Raw genomic sequence first — 19,586 nt, forward strand, 5'->3', positions numbered from 1 at the left:
ACTATAAAGCAATTATCTATGAAATGCACAAATAATTAACAGTACTCAATTAAAACTAAAAATAATTGGTTGAACTTCTTTGGATTTTAAGCAGAGAAGTTGTAAGTTTTTAAAAAATGATCTTCCTGGCATTTTTTCTCAATTATCAAAATAAGGATTTAGAAAGAAAGCAATGAAGCTAAAAGCAATGCTTCAGCTATTCAACTATGAGCATTTTCCTGGAGTATCTTTTCAGACTGAAACAGGGAGATCAATTTACATAAGAGAAACCCATCTAGAAAGCAAAGTATCAATATAATCACTGTCAGGGAAAGGCAGTAAGTAAGGAGAAATCCTGCACATTTTTACATGTACAAAATTGCTATTTATTACAACAATTTCTATACTATTCAAATGTTTTAGTATCCAATATCAAATACTGTTAGAAAAAAGAACAGCAGTTTAAAACTATCCAATTAAGATACCTCTCTAGCAGATCCATTTCAGAAAAACATAGATTGCATTAATTCCAAAAAAAAAAAAAAAAAAATCCCTGTTTGCTAACTAGAACCTTTCTTCTCCTAATTCATTACTGAGCACAGTAATATATCAATGAAACCAAAGCAAGTACAGAGTTGATGATTACTTTAAGGGTGGTTGTTTCACTGCCAATTGGCTAAGATTTATAGGAACAGTGTCCCACCAAAGCTGGATAAGATGAACACTTTATACGTATCAATGACAGGAATGATACCCGACATCAGGGAATTCAGAATGAACACTCATAGGATAAAGGCACGGAACATGTGGCAAGTCAGATACCTCAGTAATTAAGCATTTACACGCCCTGTGTAAGGAACAGCATTTCGGACCTTACCTAGCTCTTTCACTTTCGTGACAATCTGTGCTACAAGTGAAGATTCGCAGCCGTCTGAGGAAGGCACTGAAATGAAAACAATTCGTGTCATTTTTTCAGAGAAAGCAAAGTATACAAAGACTTACACATAACTAAATTTTCTATTCCTTTACCCATTTTACTGAAATAAACACTTAAACACTAAATCAAGTTAAAGGCTGTCTTTAAAAACAAGGACAGGTAGTAAAGGAAACACACATCATGGAGGGAAAAATGGCCAAGATACGAAGCAACATACTGGATTTCTACACATGCTAGTAACTGCAAGATTGTGAGGCATGAAAGCGAAATAATGTTTTGTATCCATAATATATGCTTAGTTCCGTTTCTTTACGTAAGCAAATTGTTTTAATACATTAAGTTGGGAGCATAAGAGTTCATTTATAACTAAAAATAACTTATTTTCCATAAAATACTTGTCCAAATAACTGTTTCACAAAAAGACAGCAAGGTGCCAGTGAGGTGTAGGAGCACAGACCCGCCATTCACGTTATTTTCTTACCATTTGACGTAGGCATATAGGGTCTACACATGCTACAATCAAAACCAATGTCGGCTACATTTTCCACTTCCTCTTCAGTATTTAAGTTCTGACAAACCGCATGCATCCATCTAAAAAGACCATATTTGAACATTTAAAAAGAAAGAAAGAAACAGAAATGCACAGAGAATGGCTTCCTTTTAAAAACGACCGCAGGAGTGGACAGCTGCCGCATTTAAAGTCCTAAGCCTCACACATTCCTCCTATCCTGCCCACGTTGCCCTTTCTCCTAACCGTGCCCACGGACCCACCGAAACTTCTGGAGCTTTGAATAAGAAAAAGGAATGAGACCAAATACTGGGAAAGAAGCAAAAGGACAGTGTATGAGGAGGACAGCATAACTGTTTTCTGATCATACACCGAACACAGCGGAGAGAGAAGGAAGCTAGTCCGGGCAAGTATGAGGGAATTCAGAAGACTGCAAACAGTGTGGTGTGTACGTGCTCCTGGGACGCATGTCCTGTGGGCAGATACAGCTCTCGTGTTTGAGGCTGGTTATTAACTAGGAACAAAAGGAGTTGTCTTGCCTTTGAACAAATTAGTGGGCAGCGAGTACTGAGAATCCTGTACTACTGATGAAATAATACTAATATCACACGTACAGTGTTCAACTATTACCAGAGCGCAATAATACCCCACTGAAAACAAAGAAAGTGTTCTTGATTTTGAAGCTGTACACATAATACTTGGAGAGGGTGGGAATGGGTACCCAATATCGAGACATTTACTATCCAGAGCTTAAAAAAAAAAAAAAAAAAAAAGTAGTTCAAGGAAAATAAAATCTGTCAGATCATTTGTAGAATCCAATCAAAGATTCAGAAACCCTCCATAGAAAAATGCATATATGCAGGCAATAATTCTGCATCTAATTTCAAGGGATTCATAAACCCTTAAAAGCCCCAAGTTAAAAACCTTAGTCTGGAGTTGCGGATACAAAACAGGAAACTTCTGTAGCTTCTAGCTGACAGAAACTCCGGCAAGTAAAAAAAGGTCTTGTTTCTTAAATTTAAGATCGAAGAAAGTTGTTTTCCAACTTCCTTTTGCTACATTTCAAAGAGAAAAGCTTGCAAAAAAGAATAAAAGTTTTAAAAAGCAGCGTGATACCTGTCACATTGTCTACATTGCAGAATAAGATCTTCTTCTCGATAGTTCCGATAGCAGACGGGGCAGGAAGACAAGCTTGCACAGGGAGCACACTGTGTGTAATTGTTTTGCCATTCACATCTCAGGCCTGCAGACGTTGCCCCACAGTGTCTGCACCACACACACCTGCAATCCAATCCCCCCCAACAAGTCTCCGGTTTATTTACTTAGTTACTGTAATTCAAGAAGCTATACAAGAACAGAATGGGGGGAAATCATTTAACACATATCTGAAAATTTTTCTGAGAAGTGGCGTGCTATCTATCATAGCAAACACGTATTACGCATGTGAGTGCATGTGGCTACTTTTCAAAAACGGATGCGGAAACATTCTGCGCTTGCAAGGCCAAGGAGGGAAAGGTAAATCCTAGAGTACCATTTGCACTTCCAGCCTCCTTTGGGCACGGTCTGCAGAGGAGGGTCGAGGCAGTAGGTATGATAGCTTATGTCACAGTCATCACACAGCAGGAGTCTTCCGGGGTCAGTGGCCTTCCCACAGGCCTCGCACACAGTGCACTCGAGGCACCTCCAACCTTTGCTAAGAACCACTTTAGTGATCTATAAAAGACACAACCAATCCTGGTGATTTATACATTAACACACACCTCATTTTGTATGATCACAGATGCCAAATAAACGAGTGTGTGGTGCTTATGTCCCAAGAAGCAGGTAAGAGGCAAGCAAGTAACATGTGTGAGCACCAACAGTGGCCCAATCCTGGGGTGGGCGCATTCATGTGCTTTCACAAGTCTATCTGCTAGACAGAACAACAGAAAACGGTACCTATTTTAATGACTTTTTTTAAGACCACATAACTACCTTGTGCTGTGGATTTATGTCCACTTTACTGATGTAGTGACTAGATACTGAAGAAATCAAGTAAATTGCCCCTTAACTGTTAATTTAGGTTTTGAAAATGTATTGGCATGGTTTCTATCTATGACATTTCATGAATTCATACTTCTGAAACTTATGTACATTGCAAAAGGATTTGTATATTAAAGTCAATATTTAGGGGCGCCTGGGTGGCTCAGTCAGTTAAGTGTACAACTCTTGATTTTGGCTCAGGTCATGGCCTTACAGTTTATGGGATTGAGCCCCACACACTGGGCTCCATGCTGAGCATGGGGGCTGCTTGAGATTCTCTCCCTCATTCTCTGCCCCTACCGTGCTGGCTTACGTGCATGTGTATGTGCATGCATGCGTGCTCTCTCTCCCTCTCTCTCTCTCTCTCTCAAAATAAATAAATAAACTTAAAACAAACAGTCAATGTTTAAAAATCTAACACATTAAACTAAAACATGAGTTCCTAAGAAAATATGTCCCAAGGACATTTCATGATCTTGGAGGACTTTCAGCTGTGAAGCTAGGACCTCTGAAGTTCATCACTCCTCTGTATATTCTCCTCTGGCACCGGGTCTAAGTTAGCAGCAAAGTTTGAAAGTCTCTATACATTTTTTTAATGTTTGTTTATTTTTGACAGAAAGAGAGAGTGCACGCATGTGCATGAGCAGGGGAGGGGCAAAGGGGGGGGGGGGTGGGGGGACACAGAGGATCAGAAGCAGGCTCCAAGCTGACAGCAGAGAACCCGATGCAGGGCTCGAACTCATGAACAGTGAGATCATGACCTGAGCCGAAGTTGGACACTTAACCGACTGAGCCATCCAGGCGCCCCTAAAATTTCTATATTTCTGATAAACTCCACAAACTAACCACACCATGTAAGATTATGAATCTGGAACCAAATGAAAGCTCTCAAAAAACTAGAATCTATAGATAGGACACAAAGTACTTGTGTTAAAATGAAATGGCAAGAAGTCACGATACAGAATAAAAATTCAGATCATGAGGAATAAGGAAGTCTAAAAGCTACCGAAAGGAAAATAAAAGAGCTAAATAAAGAACAACTACCAAAATGGCATCAAATTGTCCAATTCTGGATACAACAGAATAATAGCTTCCAATTCTATAGGAATATAATTTTCAAGACACAAGCAAGTAACCAAGCAATTAAGCGTAAAAGTAGACCTGTCAGGGATACAAAGACTCAAACTTCAGCTTCCGAATACCTCTTCGAACAGAGTTACTTAGACATATGAGGACAAAGTTAGAGTTATACCAAGAACAAGGAAGACATGGGATGATGGGATGCAGAGAACAATGAACACACAAAGGACTTCAGCTCAGGGAAGTTGAAGAAGGAGAGCTCAGCAACAGACCTAGAAATTACCAGCACAGAGGAGGAGAGAGAAAAGGGGAGTGCCGTAAAGGGGTACAACTTTTTCCAGAAAAACAGTTACTTGCCAAAATAATTTGATATAAATCATGCTCCTACAGTAGGTAAAAACAAACAAAAACTAATGCAGAATCATGAATCATTATTTTCTTTTTGCTATTAAAAACTCCATTGAAAGACAAAGCCATAGTACACTTTTTAATGTTTTTACTCATCGTAGAGACAGAGTGCGAACAGGGGAGGGGCACAGAGAGAAGGAGACACAGAACCTGAAGCAGGCTCCAGGCTCTGAGCTGTCAGCACAGAGCCTGACGTGGGGCTCGCACTCACAGACTGCAAGATAATGACCTGAGCCAAAGTCGGTACGGTACACTTTCTAGATCTCCACTGAACACGTTTATTAACTAAATGCAGTGAAACAACGAAAACACTGGGAGGGTGTTGGGGAGTATAGGGGGTATATTTTAAGAGCTAAATCAGCATTTATTTATTCACAGCAGAAAGTCAACAAAACCTAGCACAGATACAGCAGAAGCACCAGCACTTAGAGTTATTGACGTAACTAGGAGAAGATGAAAAGTGGCTGCCTGGGGGCGAGGACTCAAGTGTGGAGGCAGAATAGGACAGGGGCCCGCCAGTCATCAAAAGTCTTTGAAAGCTATTTGATCTGCAAGCATGTGTATTTATTACTTCGATTAGCCTACTGATTCTTTTAAATTAGTCACAGATTATTAAGATTATATTATTATATTATAGACTATATTATATAATATATATAATTATATACAGTATAATAATTATATACATTATATTATATTATATATAGATTATATTATATAATAGATTATCAAGTTATATTATTTACCCAAATGGAGAAAAGAGCTTTGGGCAGGAAGAGCAGGATGGCTTAGAGCAGTTACCGGCAAACTTTTTTTGTAAAGGGTCAGATGTAAATACTCTAAACTTTGTGGGCCACGTGGCCTGTAAACTACACAATGGTGCCACTGCAGTGCAAAGCCCACAAGAGACGTATGTAAATGAATGAACACGGCTATATTTCAATAAAATTTCATTTACAAAAAGAGGCAGTGGGCCACAGGTGGCCTGTGTGATGTAACTGACCAACCCCTGGCTCAGAAGAACAGTAAGATCAAGTGGGAGACAGATCCAAGCTATTAACAGTAGAAACTTCCAAATAACGTCTCTTCATTCCTACACGTTTTCCTGTCTCACAGACACCTACCCTGTGGCCCTTTACAGCCAAATTCTCGAGCTGCTCAGCTCTGCTCGCTCAAAGCTAAGGTGTGGTTACCACGCCCACCAGCATTCACACCGCTCAGGTCAGGCAGTCCAGACCTCACCCGAGCCCAGTTGACGTGCCCACTGCAGCACTATGATGCCTCAACTGTCTCTCCCTGTTGAAATTCCACACTTCGCACTCCCTGTATAGACCGCTGAGCTCTAACGTCAACTCTCTTTCTCTCCTACTGACACGGCTAGTGTTTATTTTCAAAAGTTCTTTCAAGAAAGGTATTACCAGGGCTCCATTCATGGTGCCATGTAGAAAGTTGTGAAAGACATTTTAAGAGTCTACGAGAATATCTGAGTCAACTATGATGGAGTGACTGGGACAAGACCCTTCTCCCTTCATAAGACACTAGAAAACGGACACAATGTAGGAAACACTTGTTTCAGATACTGAGCAAAAGGCAGGACAAGACTGTGGTTTCTGAGAAGAGGGAAACAAGTGAGGTCGGTCCTACAATATTCTGTCCACAGACATTTTCCGGAATGCTGCGCCGAGAGGGAGAAACCCACAAGGCATCAGGGTCTCGCTGAGTTGAGGACACATGGTGGAGATCTCGGAGGTTGAGGCAGTTGCAATTTGCAGGACAGGGTCCTGGAAAGGAAGGAGCAATAAAGAAAAAGAGCTCCAGAAATCCACACAGAATTTCGCTCAAGTCTTTGGCTGAACACCAAGCTGCGTTTGTAGGAGGCCAAACAAGGACACACAGCCAGGACCAAGAATGGCTACTGGGAATTTGCAAGCTGGACAATTACAAGAGTTAATACAAGGCTGAAGACATCTGAATCTCAACCAGTCGGAGTAAAGAGACACTGGTGAAGGAGGTCATAGGGAGCCGCAGGGGGGGCACGGACGTGAGGGGAATTCAGCAGAGATGTCAAAAAGGCCATGTCTCACGTATCAGACTAAACTAGTGCTAAAAAAGCAGTTACTAAAGTGTGACCTAGGAAACCCTCAGGGGTCTGTGAGGTCAAAACTATTTTCATAATAACACTGACATGTTACTTGCTTTTTTCACTTTAATCCACTTATAGTGATGTTTAAAAAAATTTTTTTAACATTTATTCATTATTGAGAGACAGAGCATGAGCAGGGAAGGGGCAGCGAGAGGGAGCCACAGAATCCGAAGCAGCTCCAGGCTCCGAGCTGTCAGCACCGAGCCCGAAGCGGGGCTCGAACCCATGAGCTGCGGGATCCTGACCCGAGCTGAAGTCAGATACTCAACCAACTGAGCCATCCAGGCGCCCCAACTTATAGTGATGTTTTACAGAGGCTCTGTGATATGTAAAATATAAAACCTCATTACATGACATCGTAACAAACATGCTTGAATATTTTTGTGTTTTCAAGTATTCCTAGTTAACTTCTAAAATGGTAAATATTCAATCATTATTACCCTCATAAACAAAAACTCTATGTGGTCCTTAATAATTTTCAAGACTGTTAATGGTTCTAAGACCAAAAAGTCTAAGAAGAGCCACCTCAAAGTGAAGGTTCTCGAGGCCTATCCCAGAAAGGCTAGAGAAGTTTCAGAAGGTTCGACTGTCAGCAATAACTTCCTGCCAAAACAAAAACTCCTTACTTCTTACAGGAACAAAACCCAAATTCCCAACAATATAAGCAAAATACACAACTGCCACCATCAAAAATTACTAAATTAAAAACAAAAATACATCCTCATAAGGGGAAAGGTAAGCTAATATTGGTCATAATAAGTGATACTAATGAGAAATGTCAGACATGACAGAATTAGCAAACAATTATCAGTATATACAATGACTTGAAAGAAAAATCTCAAGAAAACATTTTAAACTATGAGATAACTTAAACTATAAAATAAAACTAAGATTAAAAAATACAATCATCTCCATGAAAACTCCACTGGATGTGCTTAAAAATAGATTAGAATGGGAATCTATCCCCAAAAACCAAGAGCACCCTTTACACCCTGTATGTTAGCCAACTTAACAATAAATTGTATTTTAAAAAATAGATTAGATACTGCATAATAAAAGTGACTTTGGGGAATAAGCTAAAGGGCAGAAAGAAAAACTGGAAAAATATCAAGAAAGTGAAAGCGATCTGGGACTATATCCTACAATTCTGTGCACACACGACTGAGACTCCAGAAGGGCAAAAGGGGAACAGAAAAAGAAATACCAAGAGATGGCCAAAATTGCTCCAAAACGGATTTAAAAAAAACCAACCCACTGATCCAAGGAGCCTAACAGAAAATGTCTTTTCCTATGTGGATGAGGGCTAAGAAGGAACATGGGGAGAGACCAGGTGAATGATGGGTTTTCATACAGTTTTCTGCTTGGGGTCAACCTTTATTGTCAGTAGACAGAATGCATCAACCAAACCTCACACCTGAGCACATTGCAGGATAAAGTATCTTTGAAAAGCATGCCTTTTTATTTTTATTTTTTCAGGATAACCACTATAATTTCAGACCACAGATTTATTTTTTATAAATCTTTTTTTGATGTTTATTTATTTTTGAGAGAGACAGAGACAGAGTGTGAGTGGCGGAGGGGCAGACAGAGAGGGAGACACAGAATCTGAAGCAGGGTCCAGGCTCTGAGCTGCCAGCACAGAGCCCAATGCAGGGCTCGAACCCACGGACCGTGAGATCATGACCTGAGCCGAAGTCAGACGCTTACCCGACTGAGCCACCCAGGTGCCCCTCAGACCACAGATGTATAGAGGAGTTAACACTTGAAGGGCAATATTTAAAGCACTTAAATATAGTTATTTATGTCTAATAATCCTAGCGAACAACACTTGATTAATTATACGAAATGGAAAGAGCATGATATACTCATCAAATTTCAATACAATTTTAACTGATTTAAATTTAAGTATATTTACCTTAATACTGACACAGTATGGATGGTAACACTGACCACACTGAGAGCAGGCAAGTAATCTTCCCTCTGCTCCTTGGCCAAAGCTGCCACAAACTACACACATATCCTGAAATTAAAAACACATGAACGTAATAATTTAGGTTGGAGACTAAGCTCAGAATATATGAATTTAATTTTTAAATTACCTTCGTAGCTAATAAAGCTCTACAGCTCAACATTAGACAACTTCAGCATGTACAGGAGAAAGCAGAAGACAGTAAGTGTTCAAACCTGATGCAAGGTGAACTTGTCACTGCTAGAAAACAACACCACTGTATTATGCATAGAGTTTTCTTCTTCATCCTTATTCGACGAAAGATCTGCAGCAGACACCTATAAAAAGCAAAATACACAAAATGCAGTCACATTTATCACTTGTATGTTTAGTGGAAAAGGTTCAGAAGACTCCTTTTCAAAATACGATTTTTGCCAAGGCCTGCGGTAACAATTCCGAGTTAGATTATTATCGCCAAGGTTAAGACCGCAAAAGTGGAAGTCAGGACGCTTTTTAGTCACCTAATTGTCTCTTCAGAGTTACAAGTCCCGTGGATCAGGAAGCAATGAAAAAACATAAACTATCTTTAGTAAGACTTAATTAACCAGAAGTTTTCATCAAGAAACAAACAAAAAACCCCTGTATCTTACTTGTGAGCATATACCTATATACGTGTATACATATACGTGCCCCTCTATTTTAGTCACTCTTAAAACCAGCAATTTGGCTAGTCAAAACTGAGATGTGCTGTGAGTAGAAGTATCCAACAAAAAAGAATATAAACACAACTCGTAATTAATTTTGTATATTTTACATATTACATGTTGAAATGGAAACAGATATAAATTCAAAAGATATACATTAAAATTAAATTTCTCCTGCCTTTTTTTTTTTTTTTCAAGTGTACTTTGAGACAGAGAAAGAGAGAGAATGAGTAGGGGAGAGGTAGAAAGAGAGGGAGAGAGAGAATCCCAAGTAGGGTCTGCATCATCTGCACACAGACCGCCATGGGGCTGGAACTCATGAACCATGAGATCATGACCTGAGCCAAAATCAAGAGTAGGAGGCCTAACGAACTGAGCCACCCAGGCGCTCCCCTCTCTCCTTTTTTAATGTAGCTACTATAAAGTTTTAAATTGCTTATGTAATACACATATATTTCCTTTGGACAGCACTGCTTTAAAATACTATTATTCTGAATAGCAAAATAAGCAGAATTTCCATCTTAGCCAAAGGATTACCAACCAAAGATATTCATGTCTAAAAACTTGGCTAAATTTCACCAAATCAACTAAGTACAACTGGCTTAAGAATTATTTCCAGAATGCTTATCATGAAAAAAAGCTCTGAATTAGTTGCTTAAGAAAAGAACAGGTTGGCCAATGCCAAAATTTTACAATATGATTCTCTTGCATGGAAGGACATGAAACACATTGGTTAAATTCAACATAAAAAGTAACAGTGTTGTTCTTGAGAAATGTTCTTGAGAGAATGACTAAATAGAAGGAATATATTACATAATATTATATTAATATTAAACATTATATTTTTCATTGCAAATTAAGTTTAAAAGCCATTTTAATGGACAGTACTATGGTTTTATTATAGAATCAGTCACAAAAGCAATTTATAGTCTAAACTACACTATAAGGGAAAACCGTAGGCAACCTAAATATAGTCATCACTAGCGAACTACTAAAACCATGGCAAATCCAAACTGGAAAATTACGCAGCATTTAAAAAATAGTGGTAGAAATTTGTTTGAATTTCCATCAAAAAACAAATAAACAAACCACCAGACACACAGCTGAGTGGAAAAATAAGCTGCAGAATAGTATGTGAGGTAGGGCACCATGCAAAGTAATTGCATGTGGTCCACTGGCACATATACACAGTAGGATGAATCATAAGAAATTGCTGTTTTTCCAGATTGAAAATGGTTGAAGATTGGCAATTCCATATGGATCAACCAAATACGTAAATTCACGAAACTGGTAAAAGGAGGAAAATCAAGACCAAAGAGGCAGTGATGGTACAGATAACTTTGATCGATCAGTATGTTTTAATTGTTTTTAATATATTAAACAATAAGTATCTCAAAACTAGCAATTTAAGATTTTAGCAAGTCAAACAAGAGGGCTCTTAAAGTAAAATAATCATCCCATTAGTAATAATGAAATGTCCACTAAAAGTGAAGTTACCAGTAATTCACCCACAAGACAAACAATACATTGAGAATATTAAAATATATAACTGTGGTAATAGCTAAAATATAGTAAACAAAAGTATACTGAAATTAAAAGTATCCATTTTTACATCCCCATTTCCAAAACAGAAAACAAAATAGGTTTTATAATGGAATGATACCCAGGGAGTAGGCTCAAAGAAATGATAACATGTTATTATTTTCAAAGGGAAAATTAACCAGAGAATGCTTTTATTTGGAATAAAAAATAAGGATGGACTATAGTATTCCCAGTCTGAAATGAATCAGAAATGAAATCTGTACAGAAAGCTGCAATATCCCCTAGATCCAAAGAGCATATTTAAATGCTACGTGCTGAAAAATCAAGATTTTTTTAAACAGCAATTGTACATGTAAGAAGGAAAACAGTATCATGTAGCTTAATGACCCACTGTTTTATTTTTACACATTATTTCATGACCTTTAAACTACTAGATATATAAAACCTACCACAACACAAGGGTTAAGAAGGCAATCTTTGAGAGAGTACGTACTGCCTATATACATATTAGTCTGATTTGTCCTAAAGGTGACAGTTTTATTTGCCTGGACCACAGATATAAGCTTAAGAAAAAAGAAAGCTCTAACCTAAACCTCACAAGTGGGTTCTAAGCAGGAACATAAAAAGCAAACCAAAAACAGAGCAAAACAGTCAAAGTGAGAGGAAGAAAACAGTAAAGATCAGAGTAGAAATCAATGGAATGGAAAACAGAAGGAAACAAAAAAAAAAAAGAGAAAAATTAATGAAAGCAAAGGCTGGCTCAGAATCAATAAAATTGATAAACCTGCAGCAAGACCAATCAAGAAAAAAGAGAAGACATAAATCACCAATACTGGGAATGAGGAAGGTGACACCACTACAGATTCTACAGATATTAAAAGGATAACTGGCCAACAGATTTGTCAACTTACTTTAAATGGGCAAATTCTTTGAAAGACAAATTCATACAAGAAGAAAGAGATAACCTAACTAAATAGCCCTATACCTACCGAAGAAATTGAATATGTAGTTAAAAATCTTCCATGATGACAGAAAAAGGCAATCTCTTCAACAAATCTTATTGGGGAAACTGGATAGCACTATGCAAAAAAATTAAACTGTACCACTTTCTTACACAATACACAAAAATAAATTCAACATGGATCTAAATTTAAGACCTGAAACCTTAAAAATCTTAGAAAAGAGCACAGACAGTAGTATCTCTGACATCAACCATAGCAACATTTTTCTAGACAGGCCCTTTGAGGCAAATGAAACAATAAATTAATGGGACTACATCAAATAAAAAGCTTTTTTTAAAAAAAAAAATGTTTATTCGTTTTTGAGAGACACAGAGAGAGAGAGAGAGAGAGAGCGCGCGCGCGCAAGCATGAGTGGGGGAGGGGCAGAGAGAGAGAGGGAGGGAGACCCAGAATCTGAAGCAGGCTCCAGGCTCTAAGCTGACAGTTCAGAGCCTGATGTGGGGCTCAAATTCACAAACTGTGAGATCATGACCTGAGCCAAAATTGGATGCTTATTAACACACTAATCCACGCAGGCTCCCCCAAAATAAAAAGCTTCTGCACACCAAAGGAAACAATCAACAAAAACTAAAAGGCAACCTATGGAATGGGAAAAGATACATGTATTTGCAAATGACATATTTGATAAATAGTATCCAAAATAAATAAAAAACTGATACAATTCAACACCTAAAAGACAATCCAATTAAAAAATAGGCAGAAGACACAAACAGCCATTTTTCCAAAGAAAACACCCAGATAGCCAACATAGAACAAAGAAGACACCCAGATAGACATGTGAAAAGATGCTCATCACCACTTACCATCAGGGAAATGCAAATCTGTCAAAACCAAAAACACAAGAAACAACAGGTGTTGGGGAGAAAAAGGAACCCTTCTGCATGGTTAGCGGGAAAGCAAACTGGTGCAGCCACTGTAGTAAACAGTATGGAGGTTCTGCAAAAAATTAAAAATCGAACTACCCTATGATCCAGCAACCAAACTGCTGGGTATTTGCCCCCAAAATACAAGAATACTAATTCAAAGGGGGTACACGCACCCCTATGTTTATTGCAGCTTTGACAATAGCCAAGATACGGAAGCAGCCCAAGTGTCCATCGATTGATGAAGATGTGATCGAAGATGCGGTATAGGGGCACCTGTGTGGCTCAGTCGGTTAAGTATCCGACTCTTGATTTTGGCTCAGGTCATGATCTCAAGGTTCATGAATTTGCGTTCTGCGATAAACTCTGCACTGACATTGCAAAGCCTGCTTGGGATTCTCCCTCTCTCTCCCTCCATCTCAAAACCAAAAAAAAAAAAAAGAAAAGAAAAGATGTAATACACACACACACCCATATTATTCAGCCATAAAAAAGAATGAAATCCTGCCATTTGCAACAACATGGATGGAGCTAGAGAGTGTAATGCTGAGTGAAGGAAGTCAGAGAAAGACAAATCCCATATGATTTCACTCATATGTGGAATCTAAGAAACAAAACAAATGAGCAAAGAGGAAAAAACAAAACAGACAAACTAAGAAACAGACTCTTAACTATACAGAACAAACTGATGGTTACCAGAGGGGAGTTTGGTGGGGTATGGGTGACATAGGTGATGTGGATTAAGGAGTGAACTTGTCCTCGTAAGCACCAGGTGATTCAAGAAAAAAACTTTAAAATCTTGTCACAAAGAAAACTCGAGGCCAAAATGGCTTCACTGATGACTCTATAAATAATACAAGAATGTTTCCAATACACAACTTGTCCAGAAAACTGAAGACTCTATTTCGCAATTCACTCAAGGAAGCTAGCTTTATGCCAATACCAAAACCAAAGAAATTATAAGAAAATAAACCAATACTGTCATGAACAGAAGACATAAAAAGTCTAAAGGTTTTAGCCATTTGAATCCAATAATATGAAAAAGATAAAACATCATGACCAAGTGGAGTTTATCCCAAGAAGACAAGACTTCTTTAGCATACAAAAAAGCCAATCAATATAACTCACCATATCAATAAACAAGACATAGGATCATTTCTGTAAATGTAGAAAAAATGTTGACAAAACCCAACATCTACACTTGGTTAAAAGAAAAACATTTCAGCAACTTATGAATAGAAAAGAGCTTCCTCAAACTGACTTAGGATGTTTATTAAAAAAATAAAACAAAACTAGAGCTAACAGCATACTCAATGATGCAAGACTAAATGCTTTCTCTCCTCAAGTTCAAAAAGAAGACAAGGTTATCTTAACACTTCTACCTAACACTGTATTGAAGGTTACAGCAAATGCAATAAAGAAAAGAAGTGAAACCATCCAGATTAAACAGAAATAAAACCTTATTTGCAAACAACATGATCCTAAGGGTAGAAAATCTGTTGGGTTCTACAAATAAGCAACTATATATAATAATGGAGTTCTGATACAAAATCAATACACAAAAATGAGTTATTTCTGGATACTAGCAACTGACAACTACAATTTGAAATTAAGACAATACTGCCATTTACAATAACATAAGAAATGTGGAAATGATGAAAAAAGACATTTATGTTATAAAGACCATCACTAAGAGAACTTTAAAAAGACCTAAAGAAATGGAGAGAAACACAATGTTCATGGGTTGAAGACTCTTCACAGATAAAACGTCAAGTTCCCCAACTTGATCTAGAGTTTAAATGCAAACCCAATCAAGATCCTAGAGGCTTATTTGAAGAAACTGACAGGCCAATTGTAAAATTCATACAGAAACAGGAAGGATATTGGGGTGCCTGGATGGCTCACTTGGTGGAGCATCTGACTCTTGGTTTTGGCCCAGGTCAAGATCTCACAGTCGTGGGATCAAGCCCCATGTGGGGCTCCGCACTGGGTGTGCAGCTTGCTTGGGATTCTCTTTCTCTGCCCCTCCCCCACTTGCTTACATGCACACTCTCTCTTTCCCAAAATAAACAAACTTAAAAAAGGTAAAAAAAAAAACAAAGGATTTAGAACGGCCAAAGCAACTTTGAAAAAGTAAAAAGATGGAAGACTGACAATTTTTGATTTTTCAACAGTGGTTATAAAGTTAAAGTATGATTGGCCTAAAGTTGTAGTACTGGCCTGAAGACAGAAATGGGATCAATGGTACAGCACAGAGATTCCAAAGTTAGATCCATAAAAATACAGATAAAACTTTTGTTTTAAATTTTTCAGTTATTTTTGAGAGAAAGAGAAAGACCGAGCACGAGCAGGGGGGCACACAGAATCAGAAACAGCCTCCAGGCTCTGAACTGTCAGCACAGTGACCGAGGTGGGGCTCGAACTCACGGACCGCGAGATCATGACCTGAGCCAAAGTTGAAAGCTTAACCGACTGAGCCACCCAGGTGCCCCAGATAAAACTAATTTTTAAGAATGATACAAAGGCAATTCAGAGAAATGATGCTAAAATACTTGGATATTCATTCAGTTTATGCAAAAAAATGAACTTTGGTCCATGTTCATACCATACATAAAAATTAACTCAAATTGGACCATATATCTAAATGCACCACCTAAAACCATAATACTTCTAGAAGAAATAACTGAGTATGTTTGTAATCTTGCATTATCCAATTATTTCTCAGACACCAAAAGTATGATCATGAAAGGAAAAAATAAACGGGACTTCATCACAATTAAAACATTTGCTGTTCCAAATAGCTAAGAAAACGAAAAGACAAATCACAAAATAAAGAAAATATTTGCAAATCATATACATGGTAAAGAACTTGTGTACAGAATAAAGAAAACTCAAAACTCAGTAAGTCAAAAAATTTCATATTTTTAAAATGAACTAAAGATCTGAAGAGGGACTGTATCAAAGAAATATATAAATAAGCACCTAAAAAAGAAGATGGACCATACCAAGTACAGGTAAGTATATGGAGGCTCTGGCAGGAATCTCATGCACTCTTGCAAACATAAAATGTCACATAAAATTGAAAAGCAGTGTTTTCCCAAAAATCTAAGCATACAGCACCTACCGTATATCTGGCCATCCCATTTGTAGATATTTACTCATGGGAAAATAACACATACACCCACGCGTAGACTTAAGCATAAAAGTTCATAGCAGTTTTGTTTTTTGGGGGTTTTTTTTAGTTCTGTTTTTAATAGCCAAAAAAAATGGAAGCAAGCATAACATCCTTTAACAGGTGAACAGAAGTTACGTAAACTGTCCTGAGCGTAAAAGAACAATCAGAATTTTAAAAATGGGATTCTGGTAAAATAGTAAAGTTACTACATGAAATATTTGCCACTATTTGCCAATTATAGATTTCTTGAATCCACATTTAAATAAAGCCTGATATACATGCCAAGGAGCAAATAATTATAAATCTTAAAATATATCAAAGATACTCATAAAATTTTCAACATTTTTAGAGTTATGTACTAATCTGCAACACTGCTAGTTTCTTCTGTAAGCCACATTACAATAAAAAACTTAAAACACCAATATAATAAAGTTTTTCAAATAAACTCGGTAATGTAACAGGAGTTTGCTCTTATTAAAAATAAAGGAGCAAATAGCAAATATATTACATACAGGTTTTTAGGAACTGTTGGCATAGAAGGATCAGAATCAAAGAGGACGGTAAAAAAAGAGAGAAAGGATGGAAAATATTGATGAAAATTTAAAAAGAAAACCTGACCAGAGGTGTTGGAAAAAAAAAGAGTAGGGATAGAGTAAAATAAAAATTTTCGCTTATTCATGTGACTCTTACAAACTAATAATTTTACAAATATTATCATAATCTGTCAACATATGAAGGATGACAGCAAAGGTAATGGGGGGGGGGGGGGGGGGCTCCTGGGTGGCTCAGTCAGTTAAGCATCCGACTTCGGCTCAGGTCATGATCTCGCAGTTCGTGAGTTCGAGCCCCGCGTCGGGCTCTGTGCTGACAGCTCGGAGCCTGGAGCCTGCTTGGTATTCTGTGTCTCCCTCTCTGCCCCTCCCCAACTCCTGCCCTGTCTCTGTCTAATCAACATTAAAAAAAAATTTTTTTTTAAAGGTAACGGAAGTGAGACTTACCCCAGGTAACACAACTGCTCCGATTCCACTTTTCAATTTTGACCTGCCTCTGCCGCCTCGTCCTGACAGTCCTGCACCACGAGGTCTCCGCTTCCCCGGAAATCCCGACCCACGGCCCTACACAACAGACAAGGAAAAATCAGCCCTCCGCAGAAGTCCCAAAGAATTTTAAAATCCAATGTGAGATAAAACATTTTATTAAAGGCTACACAAATACTTGCTTTGCTCTTATTCTGATCAGATGATAAATATTAAGAGACCAGGCTTATTATTTTTATCTTTCAACACGTATTATGCAACTTAAAAATATAAGCATCTAACGCCTACAACCTTAGAATCAGACGCTGCGTCTGTCGTGAATGCTCTGTCTGCATCGGCAAACTCTGGCAGTATTTTCCCACCTCCTAACCCTAAGTCCTAGGTGGCTCGACAGCCACAACCCCATCCAATTGGTATTCAATAGAGAGCAAGGATAAGGAAAGACCGTCTTGCTGAAGGTTCTCTCAGTCACTAGAGCTTCGAAGAGCTGCATGTACTGAGTACTTACTACACATCCGCTCTGAGCACGTTTTGCTTCCCACTGTCTCACAAGGTCAGTGCTGTCTTATTACCCCCATTTTAGAGATAAAAGCACCAAGGGGTTAAAAGCAAATTGGTCAAAAGTCTGGAGCTAGCAACTCTGGCTCCAGCGTCCGCAATGTTAACCAGGAGTCTCCACTGCTAAACTGCATCACAGCTGATTTCTGCACACAGAAATCACACAGCAGTCCTTTCCCTGCCATTAAAATTGTCCATTTCACTATTCCATAGCTGTCTGTATGAACTGAACAGGGGGCCTCACTCTACCACAGTATGTAGAGGACAAAAGCGGATAACAAGGTAAAAAGTTTGTTTTAACTCATCCGGGTAATAATCACTTGAAATGTGAATAAAATAACTGATCTGAATTTTTACCTAACACACAAAAATACTCTGTGGGAAAACAGGTTAAACCCTTTGATATTTTCACAAATAAATATCAGGGTTGTTTTTGTTATTGTTGTTTTCTTGTTTATTCTACCTGGAAAAGCCTGACATCAACACATACTTACAACATTTTATATATTTAAAAGTATTAAAATAGGAACATCCTGATATTTTTTCCATAAAACGTTAAATAATATGTCACATTTTAAATTGATATCGTTTGTACTGTAGTTTGAAATGCTGAACTCATTACCTATTTGGCTGCATAGTTTCCAAGGTGATAATTTATGGTTATGTTGTAAGCACAAAACAGATACACGTGAACAAAAAGGGGGGTGGTATTTTTTTCCCTTCAGTGTTAATAAATACAGTCAACTTCAAACTGCCTCTCCTTGTTATCTTAAGCTGCTCTGCCTTTAGATCTCTTGTGCTTCTTTGAACAAGGGCTAAGGGAGGGCTGAATTGGATGGTTTTGTTGTTGATAAGCATAAAAGATTTTTTTAAGTCAATTATTAAATCAGGATTATAGCAATCTGTTTTTCCCTAGCATCTAAAGATACAAGTGAAAATTTGTGGTATTTGCTACAAAACTGTCAAAATATCTTTTATGGTCTTCAAACAACTATCTCTACTTTCGACACATTACATGATATCAGAGTGGGTTGAAAAATAGTTCTAATGGTGACAGAAATAAGAAAGTGGAATCTAGAACTCCTTTGAATTCCGTGATTAGTCTAAATTAAACAGCCTAATTCCAGAATCACATTAAATATACAAGATGAAGAAAATTATCTTCTCTAGGTGGTAAAGTATTTTAACTTTTCACATTAATTTTTTACCCTCTAAAATGCATCCGACTACATAACTTACTTCAAGAACTAGGAGAGTCCTCCATCAATGACATGAAAAAGAGGCCCTATAATTTTGAGGTTATTAACGCAGACAGTGAAATCTGCTCCGATTCTGGTATTTCTTCTCCATTAGCACACAATAGATTAATGTAGTTTGCTTTTGTTCTTTTCTAAGCAACAAAATTTTATGATTATCATGAATGAGCAAGTCCTTAATTACTTTATAGCCTATGTGACAAGCATTTTCCCCCATAGAAACACTGGTAATTACAACATAAAAGGAAGCAACCATAAAAAGCAGTTATTAAAAATTCACACTTAAAACCAGTCACGTCAAATTGCAATTTAATTTCCTCCTAATCCAGATTTTTTTAAGTGCAAGCATGTTGATTCTTTACACTAAAATTTTTAGATTAAAACAGTGGCCCTGGAATCTGAAC

The 19,586-nt window shown here is 37.7% G+C and overlaps 1 protein-coding gene across 1 annotated transcript in view; it reads right to left on the reverse strand.

The window, feature by feature from the left end:
* KMT2C (lysine methyltransferase 2C) overlaps nt 1–19,586 on the reverse strand; it is a 285,187-nt gene that overhangs the window by 74,746 nt on the left and 190,855 nt on the right. Inside the window, 7 exon segments of the mRNA XM_045496257.1 lie at nt 857–922; nt 1,398–1,507; nt 2,541–2,705; nt 2,956–3,137; nt 8,993–9,097; nt 9,262–9,363; nt 17,330–17,446. Of these exon segments, the coding sequence (XP_045352213.1) occupies nt 857–922; nt 1,398–1,507; nt 2,541–2,705; nt 2,956–3,137; nt 8,993–9,097; nt 9,262–9,363; nt 17,330–17,446 (847 nt within the window).

The sequence above is a fragment of the Leopardus geoffroyi genome, chromosome A2 (assembly GCF_018350155.1).
Source record: "Leopardus geoffroyi isolate Oge1 chromosome A2, O.geoffroyi_Oge1_pat1.0, whole genome shotgun sequence".
Lineage (NCBI taxonomy): Eukaryota > Metazoa > Chordata > Mammalia > Carnivora > Felidae > Leopardus > Leopardus geoffroyi.